General features: G+C 54.9%; 1 protein-coding gene across 4 annotated transcripts in view; it reads right to left on the bottom strand.

The window, feature by feature from the left end:
* Positions 1-19,987, bottom strand: part of INSR (insulin receptor) — a 51,344-nt gene that overhangs the window by 9,677 nt on the left and 21,680 nt on the right. For all 4 annotated transcript variants that reach the window (XR_014520975.1, XR_014520976.1, XM_083483619.1 and 1 more), the window contains exons 3-13: positions 11,533-11,848; positions 9,229-9,377; positions 8,121-8,265; positions 6,961-7,175; positions 5,736-5,862; positions 4,324-4,562; positions 4,062-4,229; positions 3,146-3,350; positions 1,665-1,939; positions 971-1,110; positions 568-727 (exon numbers count right to left, since the gene is read on the bottom strand). Coding sequence is in view for 2 of the 4 variants with exons in the window: in XM_083483619.1 (XP_083339745.1) it covers positions 568-727; positions 971-1,110; positions 1,665-1,939; positions 3,146-3,350; positions 4,062-4,229; positions 4,324-4,562; positions 5,736-5,862; positions 6,961-7,175; positions 8,121-8,265; positions 9,229-9,377; positions 11,533-11,848 (2,139 nt within the window). In the remaining 2 variants the exon portion in view is untranslated. The remainder of the gene's footprint in view (positions 1-567; positions 728-970; positions 1,111-1,664; positions 1,940-3,145; positions 3,351-4,061; positions 4,230-4,323; positions 4,563-5,735; positions 5,863-6,960; positions 7,176-8,120; positions 8,266-9,228; positions 9,378-11,532; positions 11,849-19,987) is intronic.

The raw sequence follows: 19,987 nt of genomic DNA, 5'->3' as shown, positions 1-19,987 counted from the left end.
ATAAAAGGGCACACAACCTCTCTCACATATACAAGAGGCTCCTCTGACAGCAACAAGCAAGTCCTGCTTTCATGGCGTCCTGAGGAACCCTCTGCCACTAGAAATCCTGCAGCAAGCGCCTGCTGTTCAAACTCCCAAACGCCCGCCGAAAACTCTCCCTCTGTGGGCAATTTACAGTTCATCATTCCACCACAGCCGGTTGGTCCCCGATTGCGGCTTTTCTATGTGGCTCTGTCGCTGCAAACCGCTTTGATATATTTGATGGATTTATGAATGCTTTATCGATGTAAATAGCTAAAACCGGTATGTACGCACAGACACACACACACAGTATGAAACACCCACATCAGGGTTTCCCAAACTCAGGCCTCCAGCTGCTTTTGGACTACAACTCGCATCATCCCAGGACTGGCCAGGGATGATGGGCATCGTAGTCCCAAAGCAGCCCAGTCTGGAAAGCCCTAATCTATAGTCGCATGACTGCCCGCCCGCCCGCAAACTGTGGCCCCTGGGTGGCTGGTTGTGGGAGCCCAGCTCCTCCGTGCCCCCCTGCCCCCCGGATCTTACAATAGTCATAGACGTAGAAGTAGATGGGCTCCGTCCAGGAGCCGTTCCCTGCCAGGGACGTGGCTCGCACCCGGACGCTGTAGTTGCCCGTCTGCAGCCCCGTCAGCTTGCAGCCCTGCTGAGCGGCGAACTTCAGGCGAGAGAGGCAGTAGCGCTGCTCCTGTGGGGAGGCGGCATGCTCAGTGGGGGTCTCCCGGCGCCCCCCACCCCACATCCTTCAGAGCAGCGGCTTGCGCAGCCCTGGGTGGATCACAGCGCTGAGGGGTGAAATGGCGCTTTCCTGACCACGCTGCAGCGCAAGCGGCTACCAGCAGTCGGGGAAGGTTAAGAACGGCATATCACATGGGCATCCTCTGGGGCGGAAAGCCAGAAAAGGGAGAGAGGGGAAGAAAGGGGTCCTCACCTCCGAATCTCCCAGGCGGCCGTAGTTCACCTCGTAAAGGATGATCAGCCCGTTGGGCTCCTTCGGCTCCTGCCAGCGCAGGTGGACCACGTTCTTGTCCAGTTCGTGGGTCACGGGCCCCACAATATCGTCGGCTTTCGCTGGGAACACAACCAAGAGAAAAGGCTTGCTCAGTGCAAACTGGGACAGGAGACCCGGGTTCAAAGCCCCGCTCCGTCACGAAGCTCAAACAGCCAAGCTGACTTCACAGGGTTGTTGGAAGGACAGAAAATGGGGGAAAGAGAGAATCTCGTGCGCCCGCTTCTCAGAGGGAGAAATAAGGGTAATAATATTAATATTATTATTTGCACCCTGCCCATCCGGCTGGGTTTCCAGCATGTATATAAAAACGCAATAAAACAAGAAATATTCAAAAGCTTCTCTGTATGGAGAGCCAGCGCAGTGTGGTGGTCGGAGTGTCAGAGCTGGGAGAGACCTGGGTTCGAAGCCCCACTCAGGACGCTGAGGGACCTCGGACGCCAGTCACTGCCTCTCAGCCCACCTCGCAGGATTGTTGAAAGGATAAAATGGGGGGGCGCGATCTGCGTGTGCCACCACCGTGAGCCCCTCAAGATGGAAAGTGAGGAAGACGAGGGCGCTCCGCACGCGCTGTGCGACCCGTAACACCGGCCTGGCCAGGCGCCTCCCTGCTCACCTTCCGGCATGGTCCTGGCGCTGACGTAGGCCTCGCTGCTGCACTCCTGGGGCACCTCGTGGTTGCAGGCCTGGATCTTGATGCGGTAGCCCGTGAAGTGCTGCAGGTTGGAGATGACGATGGACTCCTTGAAGACCACCTTGGAGAAGGGCTTGGGCTCCGGGGGGCTGGCGGGGGCCGCCGTGGAGCCGTTCCCAAAGGCCGGCAGCGTTGGGGACGGGGTGGTGCTGTTGGCCGGGGCGCCCAGGTCCCTCCTGCGCCGCGTCACCGACGGCCTGCGGAGAAGGGGGGAGACAGGCGTCGGTCGGAGCCCCGGTTCCAAAAGCGGGCGGCCGGGCAGCTCAGAAACAAACTGGAGTTGTCCATTCAGGATTCCCTTTGGGGCAGGAGTGGGCGCTGGGGGAGAGGGGCTTTTCTTTGGCCCTTCCAGGGGTCCCCCCACTTTTAAAAAAGAGTTCTCAGCTCCCTGAGCTCAGACTTTGCCCATTAATCTTGATTGGTTTTCCTTTTTTTCCTCCGCAAAGTTGACTTCCCACTCTCCGTCCTGGATGCGTCCCCATTCCCACCCCTCCACCATCCCTGCTCAATATTACATTCTTTTTTGCTTTTTATTTATACTTTTCAAATGTATACATTTTCATTCGTTTTACAATCAAGTTAAAATTTCAGAACTTGACTTCCTTCTCCCTCTCTCTGTGGTTCCTTAAATTTATTTTTAAAATATTCTTCCGCATATGCAAATTCCTTTCACTTGCTTAATTATCTGCTGCAAATACGCCGCTCGATACTGCATCTTTGTTTCCGATTCACAATCGGCTCCTCGCGTTTGGCCGAGGGATGTGTGACCCCTTTGGTGCGTGGCCTCGTCTTGCAAACGCGCGGGCAGAAATGGATCCGCCGGCAGCCTCGGCTCATGCTCTGGGTTTCAAAACGTTCCCAGGAAGGGGCTGCAGGGCCTGGCTCCCTTTCTGGCGGGATTACTCATTAATCCTGGGGTTGTGAGCAGCACAAGCGCCCGGCTGGACTGTGCCCCCTTCTGCAGCAGGGCAGGGTTCACAGGCTCCGTCACGCACCCCACGCCTTCCCCTGCCCAAAGATCCAAGGGCACAAACAAACACCTTCCTTTGGGTTCAATACTGCCTGCACAGACTGGCAGCAGTGGCTCTGCAGGGATTCAGGCTCCGGGCTCTCAGGGAGACGCCACCTGGGGTTGAACCCGCGCCCGTCTGCGTGCTACACAGGGGCTCTAACCACTGAGCCGCAGCAGGTTAAGCGCGGTTATTATCCTCTTGGGTCTGACCTGACACAGGCCTACAGAGCCATTTAACCCAGCACTGCCTGCACTGGTTGGCAGCAGCAGGTCCATTTAACCCAGCATTGCCTGTACTGGCCGGCAGCAGCAGGCTCTTCTTCCACTTGCGCTTCCTGCTCCCACACCTGAGCCATAAAGGGGGGGTGAGGATCCGCGCTCGGCCTCTTACTTGGGGACAAAGACGATGTCGTGGAGGTAGTTCTCAAAGACCTTCCGGAAGGCGGACTCCTCTGTCTCTTTCATGATCTGCGACTCAGTCTTGGGACAGGGGCAGCACTCCAGGCTGGGCTCCTCGCTGTTGCTGTCGTTCGGCTTGTGGGGGGAGTCCTCCGACTCCAGCGGGGGGGACCACGTCCGAGAGGGGAGCTTCAAGCCTGTGGGGAGGGGAGGTTGTGAGGCCAAGGAAAGGCAACGGGGGGGCCATGGAGACGGTGCCCCAGAGCACCAGGCAGACTCTGGACAGTCGTCACTCCCTCTCTCGCAGCGATGGAGAACCTTTTTCTTTAGATAGATATATTCCTTTTCTAACTTGTGATAAGCAGCAGCGACAACACTCCAGAAGAAACAGAAAGGAGAAGAGGGGGCAGGAGTTTTATCTGGGGGAAATTCCCCCACCCAAGGCCCACCCTGCCACCCTGAGGTTTGAATGAAACCCAAGCAGCGGGTCTTGCCCCAAGGAGGCACTTGCGGGGTCGGAAAGTGTCTGCCTTCCCACTGCTCTCGAAGGCTCCTCCTTCCCCAGCAGTCTAAGGCGCCATCGTCTTGTCTCTCGCTGCGCCACCCTTTTAAAGTTTTTCTTCTGGCCCTGGGAGACCAGCGAAGAGGGGAGCCGGTTGCAGCAGGAGGGGGAGACCCCTGTGACTTCATCTCTGCCTCTCGGCTTCCCTCCTCTCCAGCCTCAGCTTCTGCGCCTAGACTGCTCTCTGCCACCGACTCTCCCCGCTCACAGAGCCCTGTTCCCTCTCCGGTCTCCAACACCGCCTCTTCCCCATCTTCTCCCTCACTGTCACCCCACCTCCGCTCCCTGAGCTCTGTGGCACTAGGTGGGACCCAGGAGGGCAGGCAGGGCGGTGCCAGCAGCTCACCCTTCAGGCAGTAGTCCAGCTCGTAGAGCTCGCTGTCTTCGGGCTGCTTTTCCCAGGAGACCTTGTAGTGCGTGATGTTCCCGTTGGGGTCGGAGGGCGGCTTCCACTTCAGGAAGATCTGCGACGAGCAGTTGGACACCGAGATGGGGTCCAGGGGGACGGTGGGCACTGTGGGGGGCAGAGAAGAGAGACAAAAGGTCACCCCAGGCCAATCCCCCCTCTCACCCCAGCCCCCCGCTTCCAACCGTGGACAGCCTCTCACCCGAGGCGTTGGTCTGGACGTAGATGATCTCGCTCTTGGCCCCGTAGGACTTGCGCTCGTCCGAGTGGGTGATCAGGGTCTTCACGAAGATGGCGTACTGCGTCCAGGGCTTGAGGCCGCGCAGAAGGTGCCCCGGCTTGGTGTCGCTGTTGCGGGGAGGCGGCTCGACGTCCATCACCGTCCAGCTGTTGGCGCCGCAGACGTCCTGCCCGTCAAACTCCGTCACGTTCCGGAAGGGGCTGGGGGGGAAGAAAAGGCCAAAGGGGGCTTTTATTTCAGAAAGACCCACCTGCAGAGGGAATTACGCTTTGGTGGAGAGATGTGAAAACGGCAAAAGGTTGTGTGAAAGCCTGTTGCAGAAATGAATTAAGGTCACAGAAATTTTTAGAAACTGAGCCGGTTGGGCTGCGGCTGCTCTTTCCACGTTCTGGCTTTTATTTCAAGCGCTGCCTCTACCGACCCTTCAATCCCAGCTACAGAAATGGCAGAATCTATTTGACAACTTTATTTTAGGGGGCAGCCCTCCAAACTCTGCCCGAGACAAAGGAGGAATAGGAGGACACCTCATCCTAAGTTATTTTGCAGAGAAGCCTTTCAGCTTAAATAATGCACGTTTTTAGCGATTCGCCGGGGATCTTGTGGGTTCAAATGAAATCGCTCTGCGCCACTCCTTCAAATAATGCCCAGCCCTTTTAAAATCCTTCTTGGACGAGGATTGGGAAAATACAGTCTCTCTCTTCAGTTGACTTTTAGGGTATAGAAGAGAGCGTGTTCACATTTAGTTTGGACTAAGGTGAAGGGACCTTTGACCATTAGGTCCAGTCGTGACCGACTCTGGGATTGCGGCACTCATCTCGCTTTACTGGCCGAGGGAGCTGGCGTACAGCTTCCGGGTCATGTGGCCAGCAGGACTAAGCCGCTTCTGGCAAACCAGAGCAGCGCACGGAAATGCCGTTTGCCTTCCTACCGGAGCGGTACCTATTTATCTACTTGCACTGGCATGCTTTCGAACTGCTAGGTGGGCAGGATCAGGGACTGAGCAACGGGAGCTCACCCCGTCACGGGGATTTGAACCACCGACCTTCTGATCGGCAAGTCCCAGGCTCTGTGGTTCAACCCACAGTGCCACCTGTGTCCCCTTTTATTCCTAGACTGGACCATCCTCTTCCTCTTCCCCGGCTGCAACAAAACACGTCTCTCCCGCATGGGTCTCTGCAGCCACAGCAGGGGCTGTAACTCTCTCTGATCAAGCTGGGTGTGTGTGTTGTAGAATCCTGGAATTGAAGGGTTGGAAAGGACCCCCCCAGAGCCGTCTAGTCCAACCTCCGGCAACGCAGGAATCCCAGCCAGAGAACCCCTCTCTCCCCAAGACCCAAAGTGCAGAAAGGAGCTCCCCGCCCCACTTTACTCACGCTTCCCTATACAAGAGCATGAAGCCCAGGAGGTCGCGGAAGTCCAGCGGCCAGTAAGGCTCCCACTTGACCATGATCTTGTCGCAGGTGGTTTTGATGTAGGAGAACTTGAGCACTTCGCTCTCGCCTGCAGGAAGGACGGAAAAGGCGTGTTGGAGACGGGAGAGCCTGGCCAAGGACCCTCCGGGGGGCTCAGGTCATTCATTTTGATTGTGTAACTTTATGTTGTGAACCACCAACCACGTGGGAGGCCCTTAAGCGGAACCCCAGTCCAAGAGCACGCTCCCCCCCCTCTTTCTCGCCTTCTCTCCCTTTCTCTCTCTCCTCTTCCTCCTCCTCTCTCCTCTCCTTCTTTCTCTTTCCCTGTCCTTTTCGTTCTCTTTCTTCCTCTCTCCCTCTCCTTTTCTCTCCTCTCTCTCTTCCTATCCCTCTTTCTCCGCCTCCTCTTCCTCCCTCTCTCTCTCTTTCTTCCGCTCTCCCTCCCTCTCCCTCATTCTCTCCCTCTTTCTCTCTCTGCCAGCCTGGCAGGCGCTCCAGGAGGGAGGGAGCCGAGACTGAGCAAACATATAGATCATACACAGAGAGGAGGCGCCGGCCAGGAGGGAAAGAGGAAGACAACCCTGGAAGCGCTCCTCTGGGAGAGCAGAGGGAGGGTATTGGGTGTGTACAGGGTTCGACCCCACCTCCAAGTGGAGTAGGGCAGGCTTAAGGGGGTCTTTATTAATAACATAATTAAGCTCAGGCCCAGGAGCTTGAAGAGCAGCCCTTCTGGTCTCAGGAAGCCAGCAGCCCTTGGGTCCAGCTTGGGGTCCTTCCTCTGGCCTGATCCTGCCAGGCTCTTCTGAAATGCCCTTCTACAGAGCTCTTCTACCTCACTGCTGTCCACACTGACTGGCAGCAGCAGCAGCTCTCCAGGACCCAACTTGGAGACGCCCCTGCGGGGAGAACCTGGGACCCGCTACTTGGCCGCTGAGACACAGCCCTTTCCTGCGAGTTACTCCAAAGAAGAAGCCAAGACTCCAGTCCTCAAGGTTCCAGATGAAGAAGTGATTCAAGCTGCCTGCTACCTCTCCCTCTGAAGCATCTAGCTCCATATCTCCTGCTCAGACTGGCAGCAGTCCTCCGGGGTTTCAGGCAGGAGCGCCCGGGAAAACTGCCACGATTCAAACCTGGGACCGTTGTGCGCGCAAAAGCACAGCACCCACCCCTCGGCCGCCCCGCTTACAAGAGGCCTGGTCGCCGTTGGTCTTGAGGGCGATGTCGTTCTTCTCCTGGCGCCCCTTGGCCCCCGAGATCTCCTCCATCTTGTCGATCTCGGACAGGCAGAGCTTGGGGTTGTAGTGGAAGAAGAGCTTCCCGCGGGCGATGGTGAGGTTGTGCTTGCTCCAGTCCCACAGCTGGCGCAGGTTCTGGTTGTCCAAGGCGTAGAAGGAATAGTTCCTGGCGGGGAGGGGGAAAGAGCAAGGTGAATACGGCCGGGGGGAGAGGAGAGAGAGATGCCCCTTGGCCAAGGGGGGGAGCGGGCTCAGGGAAGGGAACTCTTCCTTCAAAGAAAAAAGGCCCCTGCTTTCCCACAGCTACCTAAAACTTGTCCTTCCCAAGCAATCTGAGACTTCTCCGCCTCGACTGCCTTTGCTCTGCCCTCTTCATCCCTCTCCTGGTTGCAGCAGCAGAGGAAGCCAGACTCCTCTCGCTTCTTCTCCAGCCAGACTCCTCTCTCTTTTTCCTTTAGAAATTTATTTATTCGGTTTTTCAGATTAAAACTTTACAGCCACATCTCCCAACATGCAACATAAAAACAAGATTCCTTGGAATCTCTTGCACTCCCCCCCCCCCCGGTGACTCCTATTGTTAATCATTTCCTCCTGCATCTTTTATGATAATCCAAATCTTTTACCTCTCCGCTGCGTCCAAAACTCACCCTTAAACTACAAGTGTTATTCCAATCCTACTAATGATTTTAACGGTTTACAATGGTCTTTCAGATACAACTGTTTACTTTAAGAGTGGCTGGGGAAACCCAGTCAGATGGGCGGGGTAGAATTATAATTATTATTCCCCATTCCTTATTTAAATTTTGGTCTTCCTGATTTCTGATTCTTCCGGTCATTTGGGGCACAAAGCTCTGGAGCTGAGCTACAGTTTCTTGCCAAGCAAACAATGGGTCTACTCTGAGTAGCACTCCCTTGGCGACACCAGCGTTTGTTCCCTATCTGGACATGTCCAACCCCCCTTTTCCTCCAGGGAGGTCAGGCTGGCGTGCGTGTCCCGTCCCCCCATTTGATACCCACAACGCCCCTGCGAGGCAGGCCAGGGCGGAGGTGCACAACCCAGCGAGGATCGGGGCCCTGCTCCTAGCCGTCCCTTCCCAGGGGCCCCACTCACCCGGCTTCCAGGGCCTCCCCTCGGATCAGGTGGAGCTTCCGGAAGAAGGAGAGGGAGACCAGGGCGTAGGAGCGTCGGATCTTCAAGTAGCCCGTGATCTCCTCAATCAAGCCCAGGTTGGCCTCCAGCTCAGCTGCAATGTTGCCTGCAGGGGGGGATGCAGAGGCAGCCTAGAAACTGGCCCTCCTGCTTCACAGGCTCACGGAACTGCGGGGTGGGAAGGGACCCCCAAAGGTCATCCAGCCCAACCCCCTTGGCAATGCAGGAATCTCGGGTGAAGAATCCCCGGAGGACGCGCCCCCCCCCCCCAGCTCTGCTTCAAAACCTCCAAGGAAGGAGAGTCCACTACCGACCAAAAGAGTCCACAGAAAATTCTCCAAGGGGCAGGAAGATTCAAGAAGCATTGGGGCGTATTCTAGTATCAACATAATTATTTTCCCTTTGGCAGAATATGGATAGACATCTTTTCGAAATGAGAGCACCCAAGCGATACGGAGGCCGATCCTAGTCCTGGGTTTCCCCCAAAGGGATTTCTTATCGGTAAAAAGCTTGGCGTGGTGCGAAGAAATTTCCTGCCCTAACTTTTAGTCGGAATTGCCTTTCTTGGAAGATATCGGTTCAGGTCCTCCAGAGCAACAGAAAACCAAGCTTGCTCCCACTTCCACGGGGCAGCCCTCGAGATATTTGGAGAGGACTCTCGTATCTCCTCTTGGTCACCTCTTTCCCAGGCTAAACACCCCTAACTCTATCATTCCATCTGTATGATCTAGTTGGGATTCCTGCATTGGGCCCCTTCCGACGCCACTATTCTACGATTCCAATTCTCTCCTCTGTGCACCTTCCAGCTTGTCCGTGGCCTCCTTAGGCCCAGAACCGGACCAAGCCCTCGTCTCCGTCCCTCTGGCCCTCTCCGCTCCCCACATCGGCGCATGGCCCCCAGAAGAAGGGAATGCTGCCCTCCGCTGAAAAGGCTCCCCCAGAGCTGAAGCTGTGAGGTTCTGGACCCATGGAGCAGAACCAGCTTCCAGGTGACTAGCTTGGCGTGGGGCAGAGAGAGAGAGAGGACCCTCTGGCTCCCCCCACATCCCACCCCCCCCCAGGAACTCACTTCCTCCACGGATGTTGATGGTCAGGCTGCCGTTGACGACGGTACACCCCTGCAGCTCCTGGGCCGCCGTCACGGAGTCGATGGTCTTCTCCTTGACGGGCAACTCACAGATTTTGGGGCACAGCCCCTCGCAGGGGGTGCAGAGCAGGCTGCAGAAAAGACACGGCGGGGAAAGGGAGATGCCTCTTGCGCTACAAACGGCCACGGGGCTTTTCTCGCCGCCGCCAGAACCGATGCGCACGTTCAGGAAAGCTCCGGGAGTTTGGCTTGTGCGCAGAGGCCGCAGAGACGCACCCGCAGCCTCTCGGATGGCCCTGTGGGGCCTGCAGACCCACATTCCCAACAGGGGAGAGGAAAGGAACCTCAGAACAGCTTGCTGGGTGAGGCAGTTCTCACAATGGCAGCCCCCCCCCCCAAACACTCCAGTGCAATCCGAGAACAAGAGTCCTCTCCCCTCCTGTGGTTTCATGCAACTAGGATTCATGGAGGCAGAGCAGCTGTCGGCAATTTGTCCAGTCCTCTATTAAAGCCATCGCCGCCTCCTGTGGCAATGAGTTCCACAGGTTTACGATGTGTTGCTTGGGACAAGGACAGTGCCTTGGGGGCTGTGGGGCGGCACAGAATGAAGCCTCGTTCTAATCTCTCTTCCCCAGCAAGCAAATCGAGCTCAGGCAAAACAGGACGGCTGAAAGGGTCCCCGCTGCAAGGTCCTTAAGCACCCTGCTGGTCGGGGGGGGGCATGTTGTGGAGGGGCCTGCCTTCGAGATTCTGCTTCCTGTTTCCTGCCCCCTCCCTTTCGCAACCCCGTCATGGCAAGGAGGTTCGGGAAAAGGGCATTCGGAGAAAATGTCGTCTGCTTTGAGAACATTCATCTGGTGCAGGAGGAACAAGGTCTGCTGCCGCTGCTGCTGCCGTCAGCTACAATTAGAGGCCAATTAGCTACCCTTTCCCAAGGATGATCAGAACAGGCAATTTCCTCTCCTCCTCTGGCTCCTGGCTTTGCCCAAGAGCGTCAGGAAGCTGGTTTGCCAAGAAGAGGGAGGCAGAGATCCCCCCTCCCCCGATCTAGATGGGTTCTAGATAGATAGGGGTCTAGATGGGGTCTAGATGGGGCGACAAGAAAGGGATGCTCCCCTTGCATTTGGAGGGGCAGCAGCCCCCCACCCAGTCCTCACAGCGGGCAAATTTCAGAGACCCCCGTGACCCTAAGCTGCCTCCGATAAATGGACAAGTAACTCTGTTGATATCTTAAATATCAAACATACATCAAGTGTGGATTAAACTCCCTGCCATGGCATTATCAGGCAGAGGCTCCTTGGGAGCGACTGAAGGTCTGCCTCTTTCAGGAAGCGGAGGTCTGGAATTGTTCTAACTGTTCTCACTGGGCTAAGAGGAGACCCACTGAAATGAATCGGCCCATTTCAACGAGTCTCCTCCGGGCAGGGGCGCAACCCACTGTTTTAAGTCTGCAAATTCGCTTTCGTCGCTTTTTGCATTATGAAATTGCTCGGTGGTCCATCCTCGACCCCATTTTCCGTTCCTTCCTCCATTAATAAACAAGATAAAGAACAGAAATATTGTCACAGCGGGTTGACAGCCGCCTAAGATTGGGCACGATCACTGAACGTGTTTCCAAAGCCTTACCCAAAATGCCCATTTCCCCACAAACCTGCTAGGCTGCATTGTGCGCAATCTTTTGTAACAGGTGAGTTTAACCAGAGATCCTACTGACCAATTATCTCTCCATCAGGACAGAGCTCCCCTCACCTCCGTCTTTTAGCCAATCATAAATCTTAGCAGCCGTTCTAAGGCTGGACGCTATTTCTCAATCGTTTTCCAGAATGGTTTCCAAAACGTTCATGTTCCGTAGGGAGGCGTTTTTCAGACAAGGACCCCCAGCGGGAGTGGGGGGGCTCAGACGCCCCTGAAATAAAGGGGGATCTCTGAGACTAGGGTGTCCAGCTCTCTCCACACCACAAGAGCCCTCGGCATCGGCAGCGAGCAGAAAAGGGGCTTTAAATCCTCATCGCCTTCCTCCTCAACGGGTTGGGAGGCTCACTCTGCGTTGCACTGACCTCTTTCTCTTCCCCAAATCATCATCCCTTTTATTATTATTATTATTGCTCTGTTTCAGGGCGTCTCGACTTCCACAAAGCGGTGAGTTGCACAGACTCTTGCAACTGGGACAGGGAGTCAAAGCAAGACCCCGATATTGGGGGGATGGTTGCCGATGAGAAGAGGCCCCCCTTGGTTTCTCCCCCCCTCCCCGGTGTGTGTGTGTGTGTGTGTGTGTTGCCAACTCACTTGGTGGAGTTCATGGTGTAGCCGGAAGGGCAGCCGGGGGCGCACTCTCCGTTGTGGATGACGGGGCAGTCCGACTGGCGGGCGGCCTTGCACTTGTTGTGCAGCTCCTGGCAGAAGTCGAAGGTGACGCAGCGCCACCCGGCGTAGCGGTAGGACCCGGCCGGGCACCTCTCCACGCACCTGCCCTCCAGGCTGAAGTGGCGGCAGGCCAGGCACTTCTCCGGGTCGCCGGGCTCCAGGCAGCTGCCCAGGCACTCTGCGTGGCAGCAGATGCCCTCCGGGGTGCAGCCCTGGGACTTGCAGGCGGAAGGGCAGACTGCGGGGAGCAGAGGAGAAAGAGAGAAATGGAGAGGGGTGAGAACACGCCCCGCAAGCCCCGCCTCTCGCAGAGGGCCTTCTCGGTGGTGGCGCCCTGCCATCTGATGCCAGCTTCCGGAAGACATCTAAAGGGAAGTTTTTTACGTTTTCTTGTGCTTTTATATGTGCTGGAAGCCGCCCAGAGTGGCTGGGGAAACACAGCCAGGTGGGCAGGGTATAAATAAGAGAATTATTATTATAAAGCAATGCCTGCCCACATCTCTGCCCTTCCGTCTCCCTCTCACCCACAGAGCTGTGCCACCCCATTACCTGTCCTCCAATTTGGGGGGCAAACTGCTTCCCATTAGGCTGGCCTGCACACAGAACAGGGCTCCAGCAGGTGGCTCCCCTAGTTACCGTCGCTTGAAATAGTCCGGAGCGGCCAACAGCTACGGTCCTTTCTCCACAATTTTGAACAAAGGGCTCGCTTAATGGGAATGACGGAAGCTGCCTTGCCCCAAGTCGGACCGTCAGAGTTTTGAACAGCCTTTCCCAGCCCTGCTTGGAGATGCTGGGCTGCATCTGTGCTGTACCTGCTTCCCCCCCCAAAAAAAGCAGGTGTTCTAATCACCGAGCTGCAGCTTTTCGTTCTACTTCTTCCCCCCTCCTGTATTCTGAGAAAGATCCAGCCAAGGAAGGGATCACTTGCACAACAGGATCTCATGGGGGGGGGGGTGAACTAGCAAGTTGGTTGCCGCTTGCGCATAGGAAAAACAACCCATGTGTTTTTTGGAGGGGGCGACCCCATAAAACCCTTCTCAAATGCAAAATGTGGGACACAGACACACCCCCCCGCATTGTCTGTCCTGTCTGGATTTAGTATTCATTTAGTATATTGCTTTTGAATTATGGTGCTGGAGGAGACTCTTGAGAGTCCCATGGACTGCAAGAAGATCAAACCTCTCCATTCTGAAGGAAATCAGCCCTGAGTGCTCACTGGAAGGACAGATCCTGAAGCTGAGGCTCCAAGACTTTGGCCACCTCATGAGAAGAGAAGACTCCCTGGAAAAGATCCTGATGTTGGGAAAGATGGAGGGCACAAGGAGAAGGGGACAACAGAGGACGAGATGGTGGGACAGTGTTCTCGAAGCTACCAGCATGAGTTTGACCAAGCTGGGGGAGGCTGTGGAAGACAGGAGGGCCTGGCCTGCTCTGGTCCAGGGGGTCACCAAGAGGCGGACACCACTAAACAACGAAGTATTGCATTTATATCCCACCTCCAAGGAGCTCAAGGCGACGTTCCTGGTTCTTCCCCTCCTCATTTAATCCCCACAACAACCTCCCTGCGAGGTAGGCACGGCTGAGAGGCAATGGCTGGCAGCCAAGGTCACCTAGGGAGCTGCACGGCTGAGTGCTCGAACCCTGGTCTCTCCCAGGTCCTAGTCAGAACACTCTAACCACTACACCACCCTGCCTCTCAGGTTCAAGGTTATTTCTCAGTATACTTTTCCGATACCTAATTGTGTCAGTCTAGGCCACGGAACGTTACTATTACAACTGCAGCAAATCCTTTTACTCCTTTACTGTCGGTTGTTGCAGCTCATCTCGATTTCCCTTTCGTTTCTTTGCCTGCCTGCCATTATTTTAATAATAATAATAATAACAGGAGTAAAGCAAACCAAAAGACCTGGCGCGAGTCCAGACCGCAGGCCACGGGGAGGAGGAGAAAAATATATAAACATCTATCTCTAGATATGTAACATGGCTGCCGATCCCGAGAAATCCAGGCCGGGAAAAAGGGCTCCCCCAGGAGAACCGCCCTCTCCCTGAACCAATGCCTTGGCTGCTTGGAGTGGCAAAGGGAGGGGGGCGTCATTCAAGACATTTTCCCTGCCTCTGCACAAAGCAAACAGATCCTTAACCCCTTCGGCCTCTTCCCCCGGCTGGGATCCAGCACTGAAAAAGTTGCAAGCCACGTTGCAGCACCGGGGCTTGCAAGGATAAATAACATGCCAGATCTGACAACAGAAGCCCCAAAAAGAGGAGCTTAGCGAATGGCGCCGCCTGGAAACGCATGCAAGGAGGGAGCTGCCTTATAGAGCCAGGCACTGGCTGGCAGCGGCTGGCCAGGGTTTCAGGAAGAGGGTCTCTACCAGGCCTGGCTCGTTGCTGCTGGCACGGACTGGCAGCAGCAGCCCTCTGGGTTTTTAGATGGGGTTCCCCCCCCTACCAGTGACTGAGCTTCCGCATTCGAATCAGGCGTGTCTCCCCCCCCCCCAGTCAAAATCCTTCCCTTAGAAATAAAGTTCAGATTGACTGTATCAGGAAGTTTTTAAGCTCTGGCATTTTATTATGTTTTCATTGTTGCTGGAAGCTGCCTAGAGTGGCCCAACCACTCGTTGCTCTGAAAAAAGGCTGGATTGAATGCAAAATTGAATATCCAGTCATATAGACCCTTGGGTTGCTGGAAACAGCGGGAGGAGAAGGGGCTCTTGTGTTCGAATCCTGCTGGGGTGTCTGGATGGCCGCTGTGGCAAGGGCAGATGTGCATGCTGCAAATAATAAAATTATCAGCGTTCTTATTTAGGCTGCTGGCCTGGATGGGCCCCCTTTGGCCCGACCCGTCAGGCTCTCAGTAATGCCTGCACTGACTGGCAGCTGCTCTCTGGCCCTGCCCAGAGATGCCCCATGGGCCTTCTGAATGCAGAGCAGGTACCCTAACCACTAAACTACGGCTCTTCTGAAGGTGTGCCCTGCCTCTCACCATAGAAAGAGGCAGCTATGCCCCCACAAAACATAGGAATGGAGCCCAACAAGCAGGAGGCGCCACGCTCGTTGCCAGGATCACCCTCTCCATTGTCTGTCCCTCTTTTGGAGCCACCCTGTGCACTTCGCTAAGACGGCAACTGCGGAAAAAGTTCCCAGGTTGAAGTGAGAAACCCAGAGAGAGAGACTGAGACTTGAGACTGCCGGTCCATGAAGGCAACACAGGGCCAGATGGGCTGACTTATAGATCATGGAACTGTAGTGTTGGAAGGGACCCCGAGGGTCATCTAGCCCAACCCGCTTTGGAAAAGCCCAGGGCGCAGGAAAGCAAGCCAGTCCTGAACGGAGGGTGCCAACAAGCACACGCCTTCTGCACGGCCAATGCCGACTGGAATATGGGTGTGTCAGATCCACTCCTGAGCCAAAGTTGGGACCTGATCGAGACCTGGCACACGCAGAAATCTGGGTCTGGGGCGGAGAGGAGAAGAGAGGGCTCCCCTCCCCACCAGCAAAACTGCAGACAACTCTGCAGGGAGGGCGCGCCTGGGCTTTGAGGTTTGTGCGAGGCTCCTCAGACTCAGCGCCCTGCTGACGGGAACTGAACTCACATCTGCCACCAAATAGCCCCACCATATGAAACAGGCACCGTTTCTGGAAACAAGAGGAAATACAGTGGTGCCCCGCAAGACGAATGCCTCGCAAGACAAAAAACTCGCTAGACGAAAGGTTTTTCCGTTCGCGATTTGCCTCGCAAGACGAATTTCCCCTATGGGCTTGCTTCGCAAGACGAAAACGTCTCGCGACTTTTTTTCTTTGACTAAAAACAAAGACATGTTTTGTTTATAAAGTTAATTTATTTTCCCTTAAATTTTTGAACTGCTCTTTACAGTATGTGTGACTTTAAAGAGCAGTTAATAAACTGTTATTGTACCAAATTTGGCTTTGTTTGGACTTTTTTTGACCATAGGAACGCATTAATTGATTTTCAATGCATTCCTATGGGATTTCGTGCTTCGCAAGACGAAAAATTCGTTAGACAACAAAAATTGCGGAACGAATTAATTTCGTCTTGCGGGGCACCACTGTACCGACGATAGAGGAATGGAGACTGAAATTGACAGACTATGCGGAATTGGATAAATTAACTGGGAAAACTAGATATACCAAAGACCAAAAGTTCATCGAAGACTGGGGAAAGTTTGTAGATTATCTGAAAAACATATGTGGTGTGAATACAATGCTAGCCGGATTTCAAGAGACACTGTAAAAACGGAGAAGTATTGTCAGCAGTAAATAGTGGGAGAAGGGAAGTGTAATGGCAACACGAAAGGAGGAATGTGTAATTTCAGTTATGAATACGGATGATTGCCAGAGATGCTGAGGGAAGTTCAAAAACAAATAAGAAGTACTTTGTTGTATTTTGGAAAACTGTATAAATGTTGGAGGCCCCAAAGGAAACTCGCAGTTTTGACCTCGGAATACATGGCAGCGGCCTCCCCCAACTCCTGTGGGAGGCAGTTCCAAAGGCGAACACAGCTCCTTCCTGAACCTTCTGGCGTTCAGCTTCAGCAGGCACTTTCCCCAAGGCGCCTTTCCAGGGCAGACATCTCCATCTTAGTCTGTGTCCTGAACCGGCAGGACGACGGAGAGGAGGAAGAGGATTCTGCTGAGGGGGGAAGCCAGCGCTGGGCACGCCAGGGCCTGGGGCGCAGCACGCCTCGGCTGCTGACCGGAGCTGGTTATCGGCAGCATGTGACAAGCCTGCTGAGGAATCCGCCCCGGCTGCCAAGATGCTACCGGGCCAAATTTAAAGTGTTGCTGTGGGCGGGCGAAGAAGCCCTGAATCCGAGACGCTGCCTTTTGCTGCCTGTTCCTGCCTTGAGGAAACACCGCGAGCTGCTCCTTACGGGTCGACGCTAACGGAGTTCCCTGCCTTTCCACACGACTTGTTTTCATCTCTTAGACTCCCATGCCGCCCTTCGATAAAAATATACAAGCTAAAAAGCACAAATGAATAGTTAAAAGAGCAAAACAAGAATCTCCCCTCCCACAAAAAACCCAACACCCCACTCAGTGAAATTTATCTGCAAAGGAAGCGGCTTAAGACAACAAATAAATAACACGCGCTTTAAAACAAGCACAAAAAACCAGTTTTCTTCTTCTTGAACTCATTCATCTTTTTTATCTGATAGCAGGGAAGCAACAGGCCCTCCGGCCATCTGAAGAGTGAAACTTGAGTGGGTGTGTTTGTATATGTGCATGAGAGAGAGAGAGAGAGAGAGAGAGAGAGAGAGAGAGAGATTTCCCTCGAGAAACTACGCAGCCCTGATTCTCTCTTGCGCAGGGACACGGAAGGAAAGCGGCCTTCTCCAGAGCCAGTTTTGTCCACTGGGCTCAATACGGTCTACACGGGCCGGCAGCAGCAGCAGGGATTCAGGGTGGGGAGGGAGCCAAGATCCTACAAGACATGACCGAGGAAGAGGGGGAAGTAGCAGATCCTGCCACCGCCTTGGCGCTCTTCAACTCTGCTCCAAGAAGCGGAAGGGACCCCAAGACACATCAACCCCCTGCGATGCCTCTGTTCAGAAAGGGGTGCAGTCCCTGCCCACCTGACGCCTCTGTTCTGAGATGTTTCGTTTTTATTAATATGCTAGAGGTCAAAAAAGAAGAAGCAAGTTTCTTTTCAGCCCCCAATTTCCCCTGAACTCCTTTCTCCACCCCGTTCTGGTTCCCCCTCCACGCACAAGCCCTTCTGCTCCTGAAAGTGTCAGCCTCCCTGCTTGCAAGCCCAGGACGGTTATTATGCAAGCCCAAGAGGGAAAACAACAGCCCTGCGCTCCTCGCCTTCCCCTTAAACGCAGCCTGCTGAATCGAGGCAACAGGATCCCTCCCCAAAGCAGTTGCACAAAGGGGTTTGGGTGGGGAGGGAACACCTTTGGCGGAGCAGGCGAACAGTAATAATGAAGGGAGTTGCAAAAGCATCTTCCCTCAAGGAGCTGCTGGCGAAGGGCTCAGTGAAAACGCCAGGGGGGCTGCAGTGAGGAAAGAGGATTCGGGGGCTAGCACATTTGAACCCACCAGGACCAGAAGCAGCAAGAACAGAGGGCTGGCAGACTCTGAAGTCAAGGAAGCAGGAATCTGGCGCCAGAGGAGGAAACATCTGCCCAATCTTCGCCACAACCTCGTTAAGCCCTGGCCCGGCCTCTAGCGCTTGCCCGCTAAAAATAATTTTAAAAAGAAGGGACGCCTAAAGGCGGCAAACAGCTGATGGGGGTCCCAGCTCTGCTTGGCGTCTGCCGCCCTCTGCACGCCCGGGTCGAGAGCCAGGATGCAACCGCTTCCCGGGGCAGGAAGGAAGGTGGTGTCTGGGCAGACGTGACCCCCGGGCCGTGCGCGGACGGAGAGCCAGAGCCATCGCTCCGCACTGTTTTGACCGGGACTCTGGTGATGTCAGCTCCGGAGAGGCGGCGTTCGCCCACCGGACATCCTATTCCTCACAAAGTCCTGTTGTGGCCGCTTGTGCCCGTGACGGCTCTGGGGTGGTTTCTGCGTGATCCTGCTTCCGAATACAAAAGGTACCTTGGTTTCTGCTTGCTGCCAGTCCCAGAACTTCCTGCAGAATCCCTCACAGAAGGCAGAGGAGGCCTAAGGGAGATTTTGTTCCAGGAGGATGGAAGAAAGAGCCTGCTGGGTCAGCCTAAAGGGAGCCCACCTCATCCGCAGTCCTGCTCTTCTCAACTGTGGCCAAAGGGAAACTTGATGGCAGGACCTGAGTTCGAGAGCAGCTTCCCTCCTCTCCTGCAGTTTCTGGCAACTCACATTAAGGAGGATACTGAGCAGGGACACAGTACACAGCCATCTTGGCTAGTATCCCTCCAGAGCCCTCTCCTCTTCCATAAATTTGCCCAACCCTCTTTTAAAGCCCTCCAACTTGGTGCCTCCTGCAGCAGGGAGTTCCACAGTTCTGACCATGTGCAGTGTGAAGAAGCCTGTTCTTTTGTCTTTCCTGAATCTCCCAACACTCAGCTTTTCTAGATGTCGACAAGAGGGGTGGGGGGGGACGTATTCCTGTTCGCTTTCTCTGCGTCACAGAATCCTAGAATCGTAGACTTGGAAAGGGACCCCCAGGGGTCATCCAGTCCAACCCCCTGCAATGCGGGAATCTCAGCGAAAGCATCCAGGGCAGAGGGTCACCCACGTTCTGCTTAAGAACCTCCAAGGAAGGAGAGTCCCTCCTACTGCCAAACGCAGAACTGGCAGGGAACTTTAGCGGACAATTCACGGGGGCGACTCGCCGCTAATCCACCTGCTTGCTGAACCAGAACCAACAAAACGAGCTGAATTTGCAAGGGGGAAAGCTTTGGTAGAAAGAGAACAGTAGCCCCGGAAATCCGCGAGGAGGGAGCTTTCGGCAGGCGCCCCCAAAACGCCTCGAGAGTGCTCTGCCAGGCTAGCTGATGCTGCCATGTATTCCAAGGTCAAAACTGCAATAAATCAGGTCTGAAAGCGAGGCAGGAGGTCAACCCGGATTACTGCCGTGAGCGGAGGGTGGCGATTTGGAGCGATGGTGTGGAAGCCACACGGAACAAGACCGAGTAAAACCCAGACAGGCAGTTGGGGGGAAGAGTCCATTTTGGGACAGGCGTGGTTTCAAAAAGGAAGGAAGGCACAGGTGAGGGCTAGGCTGACCTCAGCTGCACCTGGGTAGTGACTCCCCAAGGCGTGACTCGGTTTCCAGGGGACCGAGACCTTGGCTTGGTTTTGAAACGGCGAAATAAACAGCAAACGTTCCCCCCAGGACGTTTCCACAGCCATTCATTAATTCTCAACAGAAGCATCAGATAAGCTGTTTATTCCACAGCTGCATGTGGAATCTTAAGGCTAACCAAAAAACCATATATATTTTTCCAAGTTTCAAAACTTGGAAAGGCTTTCTTTCACTTGTGGATGAAGACAATGAGGCCCACGTCAGATCGCACGCTCCCAGGGGCTGCGTCTGCACAAGGGGTGGGGGGCGAAGGGCCTCAGGGAGCTCCGGCTCCGACAGGCAACTTGCCGCGTAACGTACAAGGGCAGCTCCACATCTGTGGGAAGAGGAAGAGTGCGCCCCGTCTTACGCAAGGCTGTTGCAACACCGCAGCAGCACGTGAAAGACTTTGCAACCGTGGGTAGAGCTCTTGGCATTTCAGCAGTTCATTAATTCGTCCTGTTCTGGCTTCTGAGAAGGGAGATTTTTATCTCCTCCCCACCCCCACCCCCAGCTCCGCAGTTCAAATTTCCGACAAGGGAAAGTTCCCAAATCCCTTTTGCAGAATCTGGAGGGGCAGGGAGGGCAGGAGGAGGAAAGGGAATCCCTCCATTTCCTTCCTCTGGTCGGTACTGAAACACGGGC

This window comes from Podarcis liolepis, assembly GCF_965112155.1.
Source record: "Podarcis liolepis genome assembly, chromosome: 18".
Taxonomy (NCBI): Eukaryota; Metazoa; Chordata; class Lepidosauria; order Squamata; family Lacertidae; genus Podarcis; species Podarcis liolepis.
Note: the sequence above shows the minus strand (reverse complement) of the source record. Positions and strands in the feature narration are given on the sequence as shown.